This window comes from Lepidochelys olivacea (assembly GCF_965140295.1).
Source record: "Lepidochelys olivacea isolate rLepOli2 genome assembly, chromosome: 10".
In the NCBI taxonomy this organism is placed as follows: domain Eukaryota; kingdom Metazoa; phylum Chordata; order Testudines; family Cheloniidae; genus Lepidochelys; species Lepidochelys olivacea.
The window spans coordinates 38,663,123-38,681,379 of record NC_140420.1 but is presented as its reverse complement, the minus strand read 5'-3'; the positions used below and the strand labels follow the sequence as shown (position 1 = coordinate 38,681,379).

The 18,257-nt window shown below is 42.8% G+C and overlaps 1 protein-coding gene across 4 annotated transcripts in view; it reads right to left on the bottom strand.

The window, feature by feature from the left end:
• Window positions 1-7,705: 7,705 nt before the first annotated feature.
• Window positions 7,706-18,257, bottom strand: part of CRAMP1 (cramped chromatin regulator homolog 1) — a 119,169-nt gene continuing 108,617 nt past the window's right edge. For all 4 annotated transcript variants that reach the window (XM_084641439.1, XM_084641438.1, XM_084641437.1 and 1 more), the window contains exons 19-21: window positions 16,992-17,156; window positions 13,916-14,061; window positions 7,706-12,310 (exon numbers count right to left, since the gene is read on the bottom strand). In XM_084641439.1, coding sequence (XP_084497565.1) covers window positions 12,146-12,310; window positions 13,916-14,061; window positions 16,992-17,156 — 476 coding nt within the window. In that variant the 3' untranslated portion in view covers window positions 7,706-12,145. The remainder of the gene's footprint in view (window positions 12,311-13,915; window positions 14,062-16,991; window positions 17,157-18,257) is intronic.

The following is an 18,257-nucleotide window of genomic DNA, read 5'->3' as shown; positions in this document are numbered from 1 at the left end:
CCATTGGGCAAAGTGTGGGGCTAGAAACAGGAGGGCAACCCTTGATATTTAACGGGACAGGTCTAGGCACTTCACCCTTTCTCTGTTCCTTAAGGAAGGCCTGTCCCTAGGATTCATCCCCAGCCTGCCCGGGCTATCTGGAGCCACACTGGGCCATAGATTAGGGTGCCCAGATAGCAAGTATGAAAAATCAGGACAGAGTGTAGGAGGTAATAGGCACTTATATAAGAAAAAGCCCAAATATCAGGACTATCCCTATAAAATCAGGACATCTGGTCACCCTACCCTGGATACAGGAGACATCAGGTGAGTGAGGCGATATCTTTTATTGGACCAACTTCTGCTAGTGAGATACAAGCCTGGGGTAGCTAAAAGCCTTGTCTCTCACACCAGCAGAAGTTGCTTCAATAAATGATATTGTCTCACACATTGTCTCCCTAATATCCTAGGTGAGGCCCAGATCCCAGCCTGGCGTGCTTGGGCCGAGGCAAGGCCTGCTGAAGCATCTCTGGGGTTACCCCTACCCATCCCAGTTGGGCCTACTCCTTCAGGGGCAGTTGATGTTGCTCCATCCCTGGCAGGGGTAGTAGAGAAGGCTGTTCCCAGCATCTGCTCCAGTGATCACAGTGGCCAAGAGTTGCAGTTTCTATGGCTTGAAGCTCTGCGTGGAAGCATAGGACTGTTCTGAAAACAAGTATGGGGTTCTACAGTTGTATCACCCTGAAGCCCATATCAAACATGCTCCATTAGCAAGTAAAAATTTTTCTATTCTATCTCCTAGCCCTCCAGTACTCACTGTAAAGCTTAACCTTATTTTACATTTCACCATTATTAGTAAAGATTGGGTAGGCTAAATTATACCCTTAGTGAACCTATGCCGCTCCATTGTCTTTGAACAGGTATGGAAGAATATTCATGACTTACTCCCCTCTTACCCTGTGTCTTCTCTTTGGTACTGACCATAATAAGTAAAAACATGTCAATAGGAGCTGCAGGGGCAGCACTTGGGGTGGGGGCGGCTTGCAGAGCGGAGCCCCCGGCTGCCCCTATGTGTAGGAGCCAGAGTAGGGCCATGCCGCTGCTTCCAGGAGCCACATGGAGTGGCCCCTGACCCTGCTCCCCACTTGGAGTGCTAGAGCAGGGCAAGCTCCAGACCTGCTCCCCAGTGCGAGTTTGAGAGACAGATTAAAACAGCAGGTGGTCCAGATGCGGTCCATAGTTTGCCCACCCCGGTCTAGTTCATATACATGCTGAGTGCAAAGTGGATTGCCTTTCCTCTGATTCCCAAATAGTACAAAAAGCCAGAGGTCTTATGACTAAATTCAGACGTGATGCCTTTTGTGATGTATATTAGATCCCCTTGCGCATGCCCTAGCTATGTATAAGAGAGAGACCAAGCAAATTTGTGCTTAAAAAGATGTGGGTAGCATAGTGGCTAACTTTCACCAACTGGTCCTTACATAGAAGAGGCCTTCCTGCAAAACATAGGATCTTCCTTCTGTGACCGGTTCGGTCACAGAGACCCCCTTGAGGTGGTCACCGGAGGAGCTGGAATTACCTCCGAGCCAGTTTTCTACAGCCAGCTTGGGACTCCAGAACCCTGCCTTGTTGAGCCAGACACGCTAGTCTGCTGCAACACAGACCCAGGTCCGGTCCACGCCCCCAAAGCTGCAGACTTTAACCAAAAACTGCTCAGCAAGTCACCTATCTCCAGCACCCAGACACCCAATGGGATCCAAACCCCAAATAAATCCATTTTACTCTGCATAAAGCTTATACAGGGTAAACTCAAATTGTCCACTTTCTATAACATTGATACAGAGATATGCACAGCTGTTTAATACCTGGGGGAGCAATCACTTACCCTGGGTTAATGAACAAACAAAAGTGATTTTATTAATTATAAAGAGTAGGATTTAAGTGGTTTCAAGTAATAACAGGCAGAACAAAGTAAGTAACCAAACAAAATAAAACAAAACATGCAAATCTAAGCCTAATACATTTAAGAAACTGAATACAGGTAAATCTCACCCTCAGAGATGTTCCAATAAGCTTCTTTCATAGACTAGACTCCTTCTTAGTCTGGGCCCAATCCTTTCTCTCGGTACAGTTCTTGTTAGTTTCAGCTCAGGTGGTAACTAGGGGATTTCTCATGACTAAGAGAAAAGATTTCCCATTTGTTCTGTTCCATCCCCTTTTAGATCTTTAGCACAAGGCGGGAATCCTTTGTCTCTATCTGGATTCCCACCCTTCCTTCTAAATGGAAAAGCACCATGTTTAAGATGGATTCCAGTATCATGTGACATGTTCACATGTCCACCCCACTCTTTGTTGCCAACAGGTCAGCTGGGTGAACTCTCCCGTCCAGGAGATCTGACCCCCAGTCTTCCCTCAAAACCTGATTCACAGGTGAGGGGTCTGGCATTTTAGATGCAGATCCTTCACCCTCCTCCTGGGGAAAAGCCTTTCTACAAAAAGGTGGGCAAACCTTCCTTCCATCTGGACTTTCGTCTCTGGGCTCCCCTTGGGGACAGACACTCTTGTATCCCCCAAAAGGGAAGGTGACCCTGATCCAGCTGTGGGCTCACATCTACCAGCTATGACAGACTCTTCACTGGCCAGCAAAATCCCTCTCCCTTTCACTCAGGTTGGGCTTGCTTCCAGCTTCTGAGCCCTTGGGGTCTCTTCCCACTGCAGCGGTTGTCAGGACCCCAACCTCCATCTCCGGGATACATGTTTCTGTGCACCCCAGGGCAGGCCCCATCCCCTGCTGACCTGCAACTTCCTGGTAATTAGCAGCTAGAAAGGCCTCCCTGTTATAAGGTGGAACATCCCCCTCCCCCTGGAAGATGATCACAGGACAGAAGCTGGCTTTATCCAGCAATTCCCGCTGGTACTTGCCTTGAGCCCTGGGGCTACAGGAACCAGTTATGACCATCCCTGCTGCTACCGAGGAATTAAAGAGACACTCGCCTGTTTCCCCAGCAGCATTTGTGACTTTGTCCTGAAAGCCCCAGAGGGGAGGTAAGATTACTTCTTGCTGATAACAAACCCTGGAACAGATTCTGCCACATCAAAAAAATAATTCCCCAGTAGAAACGGTGCAAAAGTATGTGCCACCGCTGCAACAGTCAGTTCAGCTTCCAAATCACCAGTTCCATGTGTACCTTAGCTAAAGGTGCAAGGACTTTGTAACCTCCCACCAATTATTATTCTGCCATTTTTCCGGATCAGGTCTCTCCTGACCACAGAAACCTCTGCACCAGTGTCCCTTCAGCCTTGGAGCACTTTGCCATTAAGTTTAACAGCATGCATATGCTCACTGCTTGGTTGTGTAGAAGCAACCTTTACAAATCCTGTGTGGAAAGAGGCAGTAGCCTGGGATACCCCTGTGCTCTGAGAAACAGCAGCTTCATGAGTTACCTGTTCCCACTCAGCCAAGGACATTTATTCCTCAGGTGTTCAGTGGACTTACAATGATAGCACCTTTTGGGCTCCTCTGCTTGTACAGGAGACTTGGGACGAATAATAGGGAAATAGGGAGGTGAATGCTCAGCCTCAGGCATTCACCTTGTATTGAGGGGTAAAACGGTGATTCTGCTTTTCACTAACCCTCTACCCCTCTGCCAGTGGTTTATGTTTAATTGAAGCTTGTGACTGCTCGTAAGAGTCTGCAAATCCAGCCAATTCCCCCATTGCACACACCTTTTTATCCCACAAATACTGTTCCTGAGTAATTAAATCTCACATTTTTTCAAACCTTGTAATGCCTTTTCCCCTCACCCACTTGTCTAATAAATCTCTCAATTCATTTACATAGGCCACATTACTTAATCCAGATCCCCTCTTAAAAGTCCTGAATTTAACCCTGTAGATTTCAGGTGTAATCTGAAATAGTTTCAAAACCAGTTTCTTAAATTTATCATTGTTTGAAGCATCATAAATAGGCATCTTATTGAGTATGTCCAGAGCTCTCCCAGTCAATTTTGCCACCAAAGTGGTCATCTTTTGATCTTCAGGAATCGCATGGAGAGTGCAGTCTCTCAAAGGTGATGAAATATTTGGCAATATCACTAGATTCATCATACTGCAGGCATAATCATTCCCATTTGTGGATTTTTGGGGAAGTGAAACCAGCTGCTGAAGGGTTTTGTCTCTTCCACTCCATTACAGCCAGTTCATGCTCCTGGGTCTCAATTTGGGCCTGTATTTCTGTGTCTTAATTCCAGGGCTATCTGCCTCTCTCTTTCCTTCTCCTCCTGAGCATCTTGCTGTGCTAGGGTCTGGGCTTCAAGCTCTGTCTTTTTACTCCATGGCTCTTTTGTAAGCAGCTTCCTCCCTGGCTGCCTCTGCTTCTTTGAGCCTCATCTGAAACTCATGCTCTTTTGCCTTCTTTTTCTTCCAGTCTGGCCAGCTCTAGTTTTGTAGCTCCTCACTGGTAGTCATTTTCCTGCTTTCTTGTGCTTATTTCCCCTCACCCAAACAAACAGAAACAACAAACAGAAAGTAACAAACCAGTAACCACTTTGTCTGTTCTCCAGCCACCACACTCAACTCACTTAAAATCACTACCAGTGTCTCAAGGCAATCAGCTGTGCACAGATCCTATTCGACTATGCCACTGTGACGTGTTCGGTCACAGAGACCCCCTAGAGGCTGTCACCTGAAATGCTGGAATTACCTCTGAACCCATTTTCCATTGTCAGCTTGGGACTCCAGATCACTGCCTTGTTGCACTAAACATGCTAGCCTGCTGCAACACAGACCCAAGTCTGGTTCACACCCCCAAAGCTGCAGACTTTAACCAAAAAAGGCTCAGCAAATCACCTATCTCCAGCACCCAGCTCCCAATGGGATCCAAACCCCAAATAAATCCATTTTACTCTGTATACAGCTTATACAGGGTAAATTCATAAATTGTCCGCCCTCTATAACACTGATATAGAGATATGCACAACTGTTTGCTCCCCCAGGTATTATGAATAAACAAAAAAGTGATTTTATTAATTATAAAAAGTAGGATTTAAGTGGTTTCAAGTAATAACAGACCGAACAAAGTAAGTAACCAAGCAAAATAAAACAAACACACGCAAGTCTAAGCCTAATACATTTAAGAAACTGAATACAGGTAAATCTCACCCTCAGAGATGTTCCAATAAGCTTCTTACACAGACTAGACTCCTTCTTAGTCTGGGCCCAATCCTTTCCCCTAGTACAGTTCTTGTTAGTTCCAGCTCAGGTGGTAACAAGGGGATTTCTCATGACTGGCAGCCCCATTTGTTCTGTTCCATCCCCTTTTCGATCTTTGGCACGAGGCGGGAATCCTTTCTCTCTCTCTTGGTTCCCACCCTTCCTTCTAAATGGAAAAGCCCCAGGTTTAAGATGGATTCCAGTATCATGTGACATGTTCACATGTCTGTGAGACTTTATTACTCACTGGCTGGCACCCACATATACAGGAAGGCTTACAAGTAAACAGAGCCATTTACAACCAATTGTTCTAGTTAATGGGAGCCACCAAGATTCCAAGCCACCATTAATGGACCACACTTTGCATAGTTACAATAGGACTTCACAGTAATACTTCATATTTCTAGCTTCAGATACTAGAATGATACATTCATACAAATAGGATGAACACACTCAGTAGATTATAAGCTTTGTAATGATACCTTACAGGAGACCTTTTGCATAAAGCATATTCCAGTTACATGATATTTACACTCATAAGCATATTTTCATAAAACATATGGAGTGTGACATCACACCTTCCACTTTCACTTGTCAGTTAAAAAAAATGAACTGAAACAGCAGAGGGCAACTCTAAGATAGAGTTACTATAAAGAATAGGTTTGTAAGCATCCCCCTTCCCCACAAAAAATGTCAGGGTCACATCCACTGGAAGATCCTCCCTACCCACCCACCCTAAATGCACACACAAAAGGCATACCTAGAATTGCTTCAGCTGTAGTTTAAACTAGGTTATTATCTGGCCATTAAATTCTCAGGCTTAGAAGTGCAGCCCCATCACTGCTTTTGTAAAGAACATTTGACAGAGTAGGCAGGAGAGTAACTATATCACAAGGAACCTTGTTTCATATGAAAAACTACCTCAAAATGTAACTGTATCCATGCAGTAAGTCACAGGCAATTTTGTTGCTAAGATGCTGGAAGTAGTTTTGGTGGAAGCTTGTACCAGTGGGTTGCTTTAATGGAAGATCTTCCCTGTCCTCATCTACCTGAGCACTGCCCAGGCTTTTGTTATTATTCCACATTGTTAATACAATTCAGGTATCAGTGCAGTTACTACACAGGCTTGGTGCTTTATGCAGCCCCACCATTAAGTTAGCTGTCCTCTTCTCTTCTTTCTCTGCAATACCTGATGGAGGTGCGTTTGCCTCTTTGGAAGACAAGGAAGCATTAAAAAAGGAAAAATATAAAAATTTTAGCTTTTATTTATATTCTCTTCCACCCTGCCCCAAAAAATAAAATCTGGAGCTTTTGGAATTTTTGTTCAGATGGTGTAAAACAAAATAATACCTCAATTACATGGCTCCACATTGTGAAACTGAGTAACTGCAGGTATGACATTAAGAACATAGGGTAGCAAGGATTAAGAGCAACAAGAAATGTCTTTATAGGGAGTCTGAACTTTTTGTAGAATGGAACATAGTTTAAGGCACTTTTACACTGAGACATGCAGGAAAATTAATCCAAATTAACCATAAATGTGAATTTAAAGCACATTAAACCACATTAAGACCCTATATGGGCACTCACTTGGCATTAAAATGCCTTTAATTCAGTTTAACTTTATTCCTGAGAATTAAGCTAAACCAAATTAAGGCTATTTTAATTCCAAATGAGTGCCCACACAGGTGTTAATGTGATTGAATGAATGTGCTTTAGATTTACAATTTTATTTAATCTGGATTAATTTACCTAAATTCCTCCATCTAGACAAACCCTTAGTGACTCAGACATTTGACCTACCCCCATTCCGACCTGAACATTCCACCTCCCCTCTCATTCATCCAGCTTTGCTTAACATCCTGAGGCAACTACAACAATTGCTTATATGTGGGAAAAGTAATATTATGAAGGTAACATTCAACTGTCTTTAGTGTGATGTAGAGCAGGTGGAAAAAGAGGCAGTATCATGTAACTAGACAGCTCCTTGAGGCCTCTAGTTGTCCACAGAACACAGTGAAGGACTTATGTTGCTAAGACGATAGGAGTGGGGAGGAGAGTTGCAACATACAGAAATATCTTAAGGTGGTTCTCTCACCCATATCTTCTAGAAATAAGCGGTGAAAAATATCGGCTCCACTGTAATCAATGGGAATTTTGTCACTCACTTCAATGGAGCCAGGACTTCACCCCAAGAATTAAAATTTTGAGGACAAATCTCAGTCGCATTTGTTTCCAATGGGAGCATCACCAGTCACTACCAAGTAAAAACTGGTTAAAACCCAAAACCTAATGAGAGACTGCAAGGCAGAAACTGCACATGTAACAAACAACTGACCATCAGTTAGACCAAGTATTAGTATGTATTTATGCACAATAAAAACTTTACAAGTTGAATTGGAAATTTAAACAGAGGAAGTTTAACAGCTTTTGTATATTATATTAAATAACCAAAAACATCTTTTTCCAAAATTGGTAAAGAATAAATAATATAATTTACAATATGGTACAAAAAATCAGTAAGGACAGGCATTCTGCTTTATACATACACTATATATGTATATTTATAATCTATAAAACAAATTCACATCTCAAACAAGCCAAAAACCTTAGATGATATGGCTTAACTATTATTAAAAGAAACAGCAATAAATTTTGCTGCCAAACCAAAAGCTCTAAAGCCAGTTATCACGTTTCAGTAACTAATGATAACTTACTGCCGTAGTGCTTGCCAAGGTTTCACTTATTTAACATGTATAAATCACTGTGAACTCAGGAGATTTAAAGGTTTGAAAAGGTTAAAAAAGTGCAATACTTTCCTTACAAATGCATCTGACTTTTGAGCGTAAAAAAAAAAAAGCAACAGTAATTTACATTGCGGGATTGGTAGTCAATAGATGAGCTTTCTTTGTAGATTATGTTTGATCCAAGCTATTTAATTCAATTTCGAAATATAAATAAGAAGGGTGTGAAGGAAAAAGTTACACAATGCCATTTTAGAAAACAATTAAAATTCCTATACTTGGTAGATTTAGTGATGAAGGACAGAATGAATTGTTTGGCTGAGCAGAATCTGATGCCCTGGTAGGTGGCCTATTACTAAGCGCACAGGTACAAAAAAGGGCAGATATATTCTTTAGGAGATAATATTGCTTTATAACCAAACTACAATGACAAGTTTCATGTTTTCAACATCCCACTTTAGGGGATACAAAGAAACCAGTTACATCATTCCATGTATGCTCACAGGCTTGCCAAACAACTGAGATCAAGAAAATAACTCTAAACTCTAAGTCAGAGCACAAGCTTTACAGGAACTTACATCAGAAGTGGAGGCCAGGTTGTCAATGTCCATTCCCCCCTCCCAGCCTCCTCACAGTGCCTCATGAAGATATGAAAATAACGGAGTAAGTGTTACTCCCCTGAAACAATCCTGCCTACAGCTGACTAGCAACATAGCTGAACATCTGTTCAGGAAAAGCTGAAATGGTTACCAAAGTTGTTCTGGTTACTTAGTCATGTTGGAGGAGCTGAAATAGCATAATTCAAATTTTATTTTTCTACTTTAAACAAGATGTTAGCTTTCCCCATGGCAGCCCTAAGTACAACCTCTTGAAGTCCACAATACAATTGGGCATCTGCTAGAGATCCACCAATTCCTAGAGAAAGGTATCTCCCAAGGTGTGTGTACAAGCAACTTCACGAAGACAGTAAGTTCTCTATTGATATGAATTTATCATTATGATCTAAGTTTGTTTTAAAATTTTCCCTGATGCCAAAAAACTTTGTTTTGCTTGGGTTTTGCTATTATGATGCAATGTGCAGGGTATCATAACATTCCTGAATCAGAGAACAGATATAGCAGGTGGGAGTATTCTGTGTGCACTGAAAATATCAGGAAGAGAGGAGGGAAGGAAGGGGCCATGGAACCCATGGGGAGAGGAGAGGATGTTCAAATGTGTGTTTATAAGAAGAATTTTTTAAAAGCAGATGCTAAGCACATTTTTACCATAAAATTTCTGGTAGGTGAAAGGTGGCTCTGCCTATTCTCCACATTTGCCTCCCCACCTAGTGCTCCTGATCTGCCTTGAGAAGTCCAGGATATTAAAATCTGCTGGCCTCATGGGCCATTACAAATATCGACTACATTGAGATTCATCCTGTAACAATTCTGTTCCTGTGGCAAGGCATATGGGCTGTAGACAGCTCCCTGCATTCTGGCGACAGACTCATAAGTAGATACTGCTGAAATGTCATGCCCTTCACTTCCAACAGGGCTGGCATAATCTAGACCCGCTTATGGGAAGAGTGCTCACAAGATCAATGTGACATCTGTCCTATTATCAATATCTATTTTGGGGGGTGGGGGAAGGTTGAAGTAACCAAATATACTTGCCAGCATAAGGCTAGCTTCTCAAAATTTAAGACATAAAAACCAACTGAAGGTTCAGATTTGTTGCACTTGACTAAAACTGGTCACGTCTCCTCCTTTTACATGTGCTAAATGTCATTATGTTTTGGTAATCCAGACACATCTATACTAGGAAGCCTCTGTTAGTTAGCAGAAGTAATTCTGGAGAATTACAGATGGCATTACTAACATGGGTAGCCAAAACCTGGAGTTGCTGCTTTGAGAAAAACTGGACTAAAAGACATCTGAACTACAACAATCACTGGAAAGATTCAGACAGTGGGATTCTTGGGTTTAATGGAAATCCTGGTTTCTACCAAGTTTGAACCCTTCAGAAACAAATATACATGACTAGGTGTAGATTTGGCTGGCAACTTTAAACATGCTTGTGATCTAAGACTGCATGAGACCCTGCAAATCGTGATAGGATTTTAGACTGCATGTTCTGAGAGGAAAGACCCCAGGTAATCTATAGCCAAAGCAGGGAGTTAGCTTATTAGTATGAAATCTTCCCCCTTTAGTTTGCTGACCCACTGCTTGCTCGTGATGCAGGTCTGAGTCCCTGCTGGGAATACTCAGTTGTATGAATGCTGTGTCTAACTGGGCAGGTGATTCCCACATCTAAGAAAAGAACAAAGCAACCAGACACAAGGCATCCTACAGCATGAATCAAAGGAGTGGCCTCCAAGTCTTAGGGAAGGAGGTAAATAAACCTGCTCTGGGTCACAGAGTATGAATATCAGAAAACTGGTTAAATTCTCTCTTAAAGCTAGAGAAGCACAAAGCAAAGAACATACCAACCAATATCAAAAATGTCTACCCGGGTGGGGGTAAAGTGACAGGGAACATCATATGCCCCATCAGTGCTTCGTGGGCAACATTTTAATAAGACTCCCAGTCAAATGCTTTGTAGGAGTAGGTAGAACTAAATCCAAAGCATAGCGCAAGTTGAGAAAACGAAGCCCTGGTAATGGCCTTAAGGATAGAGGGGTTTATGTTTTATTAATTAGCAAACAGCTATGTATATAAAAGTTTGAAGTTTATACAGGACTAGCTCCTGGAAGAGCTTCAGAGCTACCTAAAATAGTCAAGGGGAATCTTTTTCCTAGAGGCTGCAGATAATGCTTTAAAAACAGGCACAGTAAAAGTATCCTTTTCAAGACTGATGGGAAAAGAAATAGGAGAAGGATGTATCCTGAGCTGTTAGAAACAAAAGGAAAACCATCTGTAAAGGAAGTAACGTTACCAGAACTCCTTTGGACCTACTGATATCAGGACTTGGGTCTTTCAGGCATTAAAACACTATACCATAGAAATGCACAACAGCTTAGCTGGGAACTTCTGGACCCATCGTGCCAGGGAGGAACTACAATGAAAAATTATGCCCTGAGGTACCACAGATCATCTAGGTAGGGCAGGACAGGGTGGAGAGATCAGATTAAAATGAGACTTGACACCTCGCCTCCTCATTTGAAAGACATAAGATTGCTGAAATCTAACTTAGTTTAAAAATATTATTTATATCTTTATATGAACATTGTTCTTTCCTATCTCCTCTCCCATAAGAATCCCCAGCGAGATGCTGGATCTGGCATATATGTGGAGAAAGATGGTGATATACAGGTTTCCTAACAAAACCAAAACCTATTAAGGCAAAGCTTTAAGAGTGATTCCAGGAAAACCCCTTTCTGCAATGTTTCCTCTCCTGGAAAGTAACCATCTTCCAGGGAAACAAACTCCCATTGGTGGGGGATGACCCACTGCACTGTCCAATGAGATGAAGAATCCTGTGTCAACCTACTAAAAGGAGCAAGTAGATTCAGTCAGAAGGATGGTGGCTGTGATGTAGGGTAGGATTTAAAAAACAAGAAAAATCTGCAGGGATCCACTGAATATGTAGGGGAGCCTACATCCTCCCCAAAACAAGTATGCAGGCATCTGCCCAACTGGAATGTTCAATATACAAGGTGTAGCCAAAGAAACAGAATGTTTTATAAAATGGCAGCACAAGCATTGCAGAGTAACGGTGCCTTTCAGGAGAGTGCAAGAAACTTCAGTTTGACTGATTCGACAATCTTGCCAAGCAGTATGTTTCAAGATATGAGTAGAAAAAGCATTTCCCTCTCTCTCCGCCCCTCAATTTCAATGTGGATCCCAAATCATGGTATGTCTATCACCATACAAAAAAAGATTCAAGTTGAAGAAGTTTCTAGTCATACTCTTGTCCAAGCTTCTTGCCTAGGCCATGCCAAAAGTAGAAGTCCAGGACCACCTCAAACGCATTTATTCACCATCTTAGATAATTGATGCAGACATCACTCCCTGTAATAATGTTCCCCATTACATTTTTCCCAGCATATTGCACATTCTAGGACTTGCAGATACTTCTTCAAAACTCTAAAGACAACGTTGCTCTTCTAGAAAGGCGTGCACCGGTCAATGGCATTTGGACTTCAGTTGCATATCCTCAACTTGCCTCTCAGATCTAGTACAATAAATTCCACTAAGCTGAACAGTCTCCACCAGCCTCCTAGTCTCTTATGCTCACTGCGAGAGGTCACCAGTTGGAGGGCCGCCTCCTCCTCCATCAAAGAGGATTTCCCTACGGGTTGGCTCAGGTATTGACAGCTCCTGGGCAAGATCGTTGAAACGAGATATGTAATCTATGCTGTTCTCATTCATCATGCAAGCCAGCTGGGAATCCACCACCTAGAAGACGGATAGGAAAAAAGGTCAGCAGAGGCTTGTCTCATTCATTTGGGTTAGAGAGAGTAACATCTGCCTGTGACTGCTAAGGGACCAAATAATACAAGCTGAGATCAGGGCCACATAGGAAAATATAAGATTTTCACCTCCAATTCATCTGTTCCAATGCAGCCCAGCTCAACAGTTAACTGCTGGCTCTTCAGTGGCCTCTCTGAAATGAATTAGTAGCCTCAGTCCAATTTTAGCTGACAAGTGTCCACTTCACAAAAAATTTCAGATTGGTATGTCTGTGGCCACCTTAACCAAGAGCTTAAGAATGAATGGGACATGCCAACACACCCTCCAGATCAGCAGCGAGGTGCACTGGCAGAGTGATGTGGGGTAAGCTTGCGCAACTGCTACCTGCACTGTACCTGTTCCATACATAAAGAAGACTTCCTTCTGAAGGACCCTTGATGACAGACCTTTCAGAACACTGTTTTTGTTAAGACTATTATTAAACTGTTGTGGCTGGCTCCCTCCACAAAAAACATGACAGCTTGCCTAAAGTAATGGCTCACATATCACCTTCTCTTAGATGACTACACTGGGTCAGTCAAATTCTATCCAAGTACAATGCTATGAGCTCTGAGTTAACATAGGCTTGATTCACTCCAGCAAAAACTGGCAGTCTTTGCTGACAGAAAGTTGGACTGGAGGCTGCAGTCGCATAAAGGTGCTCACTCCCTCACCTCCCTATCCAGAGTGGAGGCATAGTTATAACAGCCAGTGATGTATACTGCATCAGCATAGTCCTGCTGCAGCTCCATGAATCAGGGTACAGAGAACAGCTGGACTAGAACTCCCAGTATGCCGAGTTCAAAGCATATAATCTATAGCAGCGTTTCTCAAACTGGAGTCCCCACTGATCAACTCCTCCCCCTTCCTCCCAGTGCCTCCTGCACACCAGGGAATAGCTGTTCAGCAGCATGCAGGAGGTGCTGAGCGGGAGGGGGAGGAGCGGGGATGAGACATGCTCAGGGGAGGGGACAGAATCATGTCCTGGGGCCTCCAGCTGCGCTGATCAACTCCTCCCTCTCAGTGCCTCCCTCATGCCACGGAACAGCTGTTCCCTGGTGTGCAGGAGGTGCTAGGAGGGAGGGGGAGAAATGGGGCACACTCAGGGGAGAGAGCAGAAGGAGGCAGAGAAGAGGTGGGGCCTTGGGGGAAGGCGTGCAGTGGGCACGAGGCCTGGGACTGAGCCAGGGACTTGGGGGTCCCCGAAAAATTTTAAATCAAAATGGGGGTCCCTTGGGTTGCTAAAGTTTGAGAACTGCTGATCTATAAAATTGACCTGATCTCCACCAGCCAGTGAGGCAGAAGTCATAAGGTTGCTCACAAGAGTTTCACACAGCAACTCATGCAGAACATACCACCAGTTCATTCTGCATCTTCCGTGTAAATCTGTTTCTCTGCTCTGTTAAATGTAAAGCCTGGCATCTGCCATGAGTATCCAGAGGAAATATAATGAGTAACATGAACAATACTATTAAAAAGGGAAGCAAGGAGGCCCATTCAATGGTAATTATTTCAAGTGCAAATACAGCCTGATGTGATTTGACCACATACCTCTGCTACATCTGCCAGAGAGCGAGACACAAAAGAGTCCCGTGAGTTTCCATCCAGCAGGCTTGGTCCCAATAAGGAGGTGCCACTAGCAGTTCCAACAGGAGTTGGCAACATTTTCCGGCCCTTCTCGGGGGAGATGAAACTTGCTGCATAGAGAGGAAAAGCATAAGAACATAAGAATGACCCTACTGGGTCAGACCCAGGGTCCATCTAGCCCAGTATCCTGTCTTCCAACAGTGGCCAGTGTCAGGTGCCCCAGAGGGAATGAACAGAACAGGTAATTATCAAGTGATCCATCCACTGTTGCTCATTCCCAGCTTCTGGCAAACAGAGGCTAGGGACACCATTCCTGCCCATTCTGCCTAATAGCCATTGATGGACCTATCCTCCATGAATTTATCTAGTTCTTTTTTTACCTCTGTTATGGTCTTGGCCTTCACAATATCCTCTGGCAAGGAGTTCCACAGGTTGACTGTGTTGTGTGAAGAAATACTTCCTTTTATTTGTTTTAAACCTGCTGCCTATTAATTTCATTTGGTGACCCCTAGCTCATGAAAGCTTATGCTCAAATAAACTTATTAGTCTCTAAGGTGCCACAAGTACTCCTTTTCTTTTTGCGAATACAGACTAACATGGCTGCTACTCTGAAACCTAGCTCTTGTGTTATGAGAAGTAGTAAACAACACTTCCTTATCTACTTTCTCTACACCAGTCATGATTTTATCCACCTCAGTCATGTCTCCCCTTAGCGGTCTCTTTTCCAAGCTAAAAAGTCCCAGTCTTATTAATCTCTCCTCATATGGAAGCTGTTCCATACCCCTAATCATTTTTGTTGCCCTTTTCTGAACCTTTTTCAATTCCAATAGATCTGTTTTTTGAGAAGGGACAACCACATCTGCACACAGTATTCAGGATGTGGGTGTACCATGGATTTATATAGAGGCAACAGGATATTTTCTGTCCTATTATCTATCCCTTTCTTAATTATTCCCAGCATTCTGTTCGCTTTTTTGACTGCTGCTGCACATTGAGTGGATGTTTTCAGAGAACCATCCACAATGACTCCAAGATCTCTTTCTTGAGTGGTAACAGCTAATTTAGACCCCATCATTTTATATGTATAGTTGGGATTATACTTTCCAATGTGCATTACTTTGCATTAATCAACATTAAACTTCATCTGCCATTTTGTTGCCCAGTCACCCAGTTTTGAGAGATCCTTTTGTAGCTCTTCGCAGTCTGCCTGGGTTTAACTATCTTTAGTAATTTTGTATCATCTGCAAATTTTGCCACCTCACTGTTTACCCCCTTTCCAGATCATTTATGAATGTTGAAAAGGACTAGTCCTAGAACAGACCGCTGGGGGATACCAATATTTACCTTTCTCCAGTCTGAAAACTGACCGTTTATACTTACCCTTTGTTTCCTATCCTTCAACCAGTTACCAATCCATGAGAGCACCTTCCCTCTTGTCCCGTGGCAGCTTACTTTGCGTAAAGAACCTTTGTAAGGGACCTTGTCAAAGGCTTTCTGAAAATTTAAGTACACTATATCCACTGGATCCCCTTGGTCCACACGCTTGTTGACCCCCTCAAAGAATTCTAGTAGATTGGCGAGTCATGATTTCCCTTTACTAAAACCATGTTGACTCTTCCTCATCTATGTGTCTGACAATATTGTTCTTCATTATAGTTTCAACCAGTTGGCCCGGTACTGAAGTCAGGCTTACAGACCTGTAATTGCCAGGATCCACCTCTGGAGCCCTTTTTAAAAATTGGCGTCACATTAGCTATCCTCCAGTCATTTGGTACTGAAGCTGATTTAAATGATAGGTTACAGACTACAGTTAGTAGTTCGGCAAATTCACATTTGAGTTCCTTCAGAACTCTTGGGTGAATACCATCTGGTCCTGGTGACTTATTGCTGTTTAATTTATCAATTTGTTCCAAAACCTCCTCTAATGATACCTCAATCTGGGACAATTCCTCAGATCTGTCACCTAAAAAAAGAATGGCTCAGGTTTGGGACTCTCCCTCACATCCTCAGCCGTGAAGACCGATGTAAAGAATTCATTTAGTTTCTCCGCAATGGCCTTATCCCCCTTTAGTGCTCCTTTAGCACCTCGATCGTCCAGTGGCCCCACTGGTTGTTTAGCAGGCTTCCTGCTTCTGATGCACTTAAAATTTTTTTTGCTATTACTTTTTGAGTCTTCGGCTAACTGTTCCACAGATTCTTTTTTGGCCTTCCTAATTGTATTTTTACACTTCATTTGCCAGTGTTTATGCTCCTTTCTATTTTCCTCACTAGAATTTAACTTCCACTTTAACTTCCACTTTTTACCTCTCACTGCCTCTTTTACTTTGTTGTTTAGCAGCAAGTAGGTGTATTGAACTTGTACATTTGAAGAGGAGGAGGAGAGGTACATGGAAACCTAGCACAAAGCAGATCTAAAGCCATCTCTCTCCTCTACTGCCTCAGAATAAGAAGTTACTAGCATGAGCACTACCAGCAGGCTGCCAAATGGATCAAGTAATCACCTCAGCCCAAAGGAGGTAAACACACATTACACTGGAGACACTAGCCATACAGCTATTCATTTTTTGAGCTAAGTCAGAAAAAACAATTCTCTCACCTCCTTAGAATTATGCACCACGCATACAATGAAACCTACACGTTCCAAACAGAAGAGCTGGTTGCATCATTTTGCTGTTTTAGCAGAACACTCAAAATGTTTCAACCTAAAAGATGAGTCTGACTTGCAAAACCTAGCAGACCACAAAAAGGTCTCAGTTACTCGCTCCAAGGTATATGCTGTTGCCCCGTGCCAGTTGAGCAACTTCTATTTCAGGAGCAGACTTCCAAATCTGGGCTGAATGAAATTAAGTCCATCTAGGGGTAACAATTCCAGTTAGAGAGGAAGGTGGGAAGGAAGGGAAAAAGTCTTCCAACATCCTACTGAGTTTACTCTCTTCCAGGGACTCCCTCCAAGTCAAGGGACTGGGGCTGGGTGAAGAGAAGCTCTTTAGAAAAGATAGGACCATTCCTCCATCATAGTTCTCTGTGTACGGACACTCACAAAACAGGCTGCTGAGAGATGAGTCGGTAGAGTCATTGGGGTACCACTGTGGGTCATGGCTCGGAGAGGCAATCCAGTTCTGCTGAGGACTGCTGGAGGGGGACGGAAGACTTTTGGAGCTGTCACTGCCATTCAGTTTCGCAGGAGAGAGGGAAACACCTTCATCTGAAAGCCAATGCAAAGAATCACTGACTGAGTCAATTCTGTAAAGCCACCAGGACAACTTCAAGTACTTTGGGGTGTTTAACACATTTTCAGGCAACTGGAAGCAAGGCACTCCATAATACTCTTAGAATGAATGCCACTGTACAGAGAATCAACCAACACCAACTTATTCTGAACTACAATGGCATTACTCAGTGGAGTAAGGGAAACTGGATTTAGTCCTAAACCAACTAATCTTAAGGATATTGACTGGTTGATGAAAGAATTTAGCTATGGTGCAGTGTAATTTCCTGAGGGAGGAGTGTGATAGTGGAAGGTGGGGATCTGAAAGGCCCAATTTAGTTCAGTCCTAACTGGACCAGGTGTGTCAAGATTTCTGTGGGAAAAGGAAATAAGATAGAAGCTACTGTCCACACTCATTTAAAGAAACTACAAGCAAACTGAAAATATAGAATCTTTAGAGGACAGTTGGACAACTGGGTAAGTGGCACAGAATTACCATAGTGTGAAAGACCATTTGACGCTATATCCTACTAAAGATAATTGGGTGTTGGGTCTCTCTATAGGTTCTCTGCTAGTAGGTGAAGACGTTTAGGCCCTTATTGACTGCCAGGTAATGAGACCTAACTCGTTCCTGCATGCCCAATAGGGTAGGGTTCTGATGGGCTAGCCAGACATCTGGAAAAAGAACACCAAGTTGCTCAGAATTCAAATCCACAATTCTTTTAAAAAAAAAAAATGCCCCAAGATGTAAATTTTTAAAAATTGATATCAAAATTTTTTTTGCATAAAGAATATTGTTTTTAGAAGCATACACCATTACATCCTAAAGCATGTTCACAAATGAGAAACAGTACAATTATTCAATCTAATGCAACACTTTAAAGGTGAACTGAAAATCTGAACAAGTAGAGTTAAACCCAGATTTGTATGCCAAGTACTGGTGGGTGCTTAGTCCTGAGGGAGGTTTTGACTGACTTGTTTTAAAACTGCGTCCCTCACCTCTCAGTACATGCTGCAGACTTCACAGTTAATTTACTAGATCTCAGTGCATTTTCAGTTACACTAAATGGCTCCTTACCAGAAGTATTATGGGTTGGG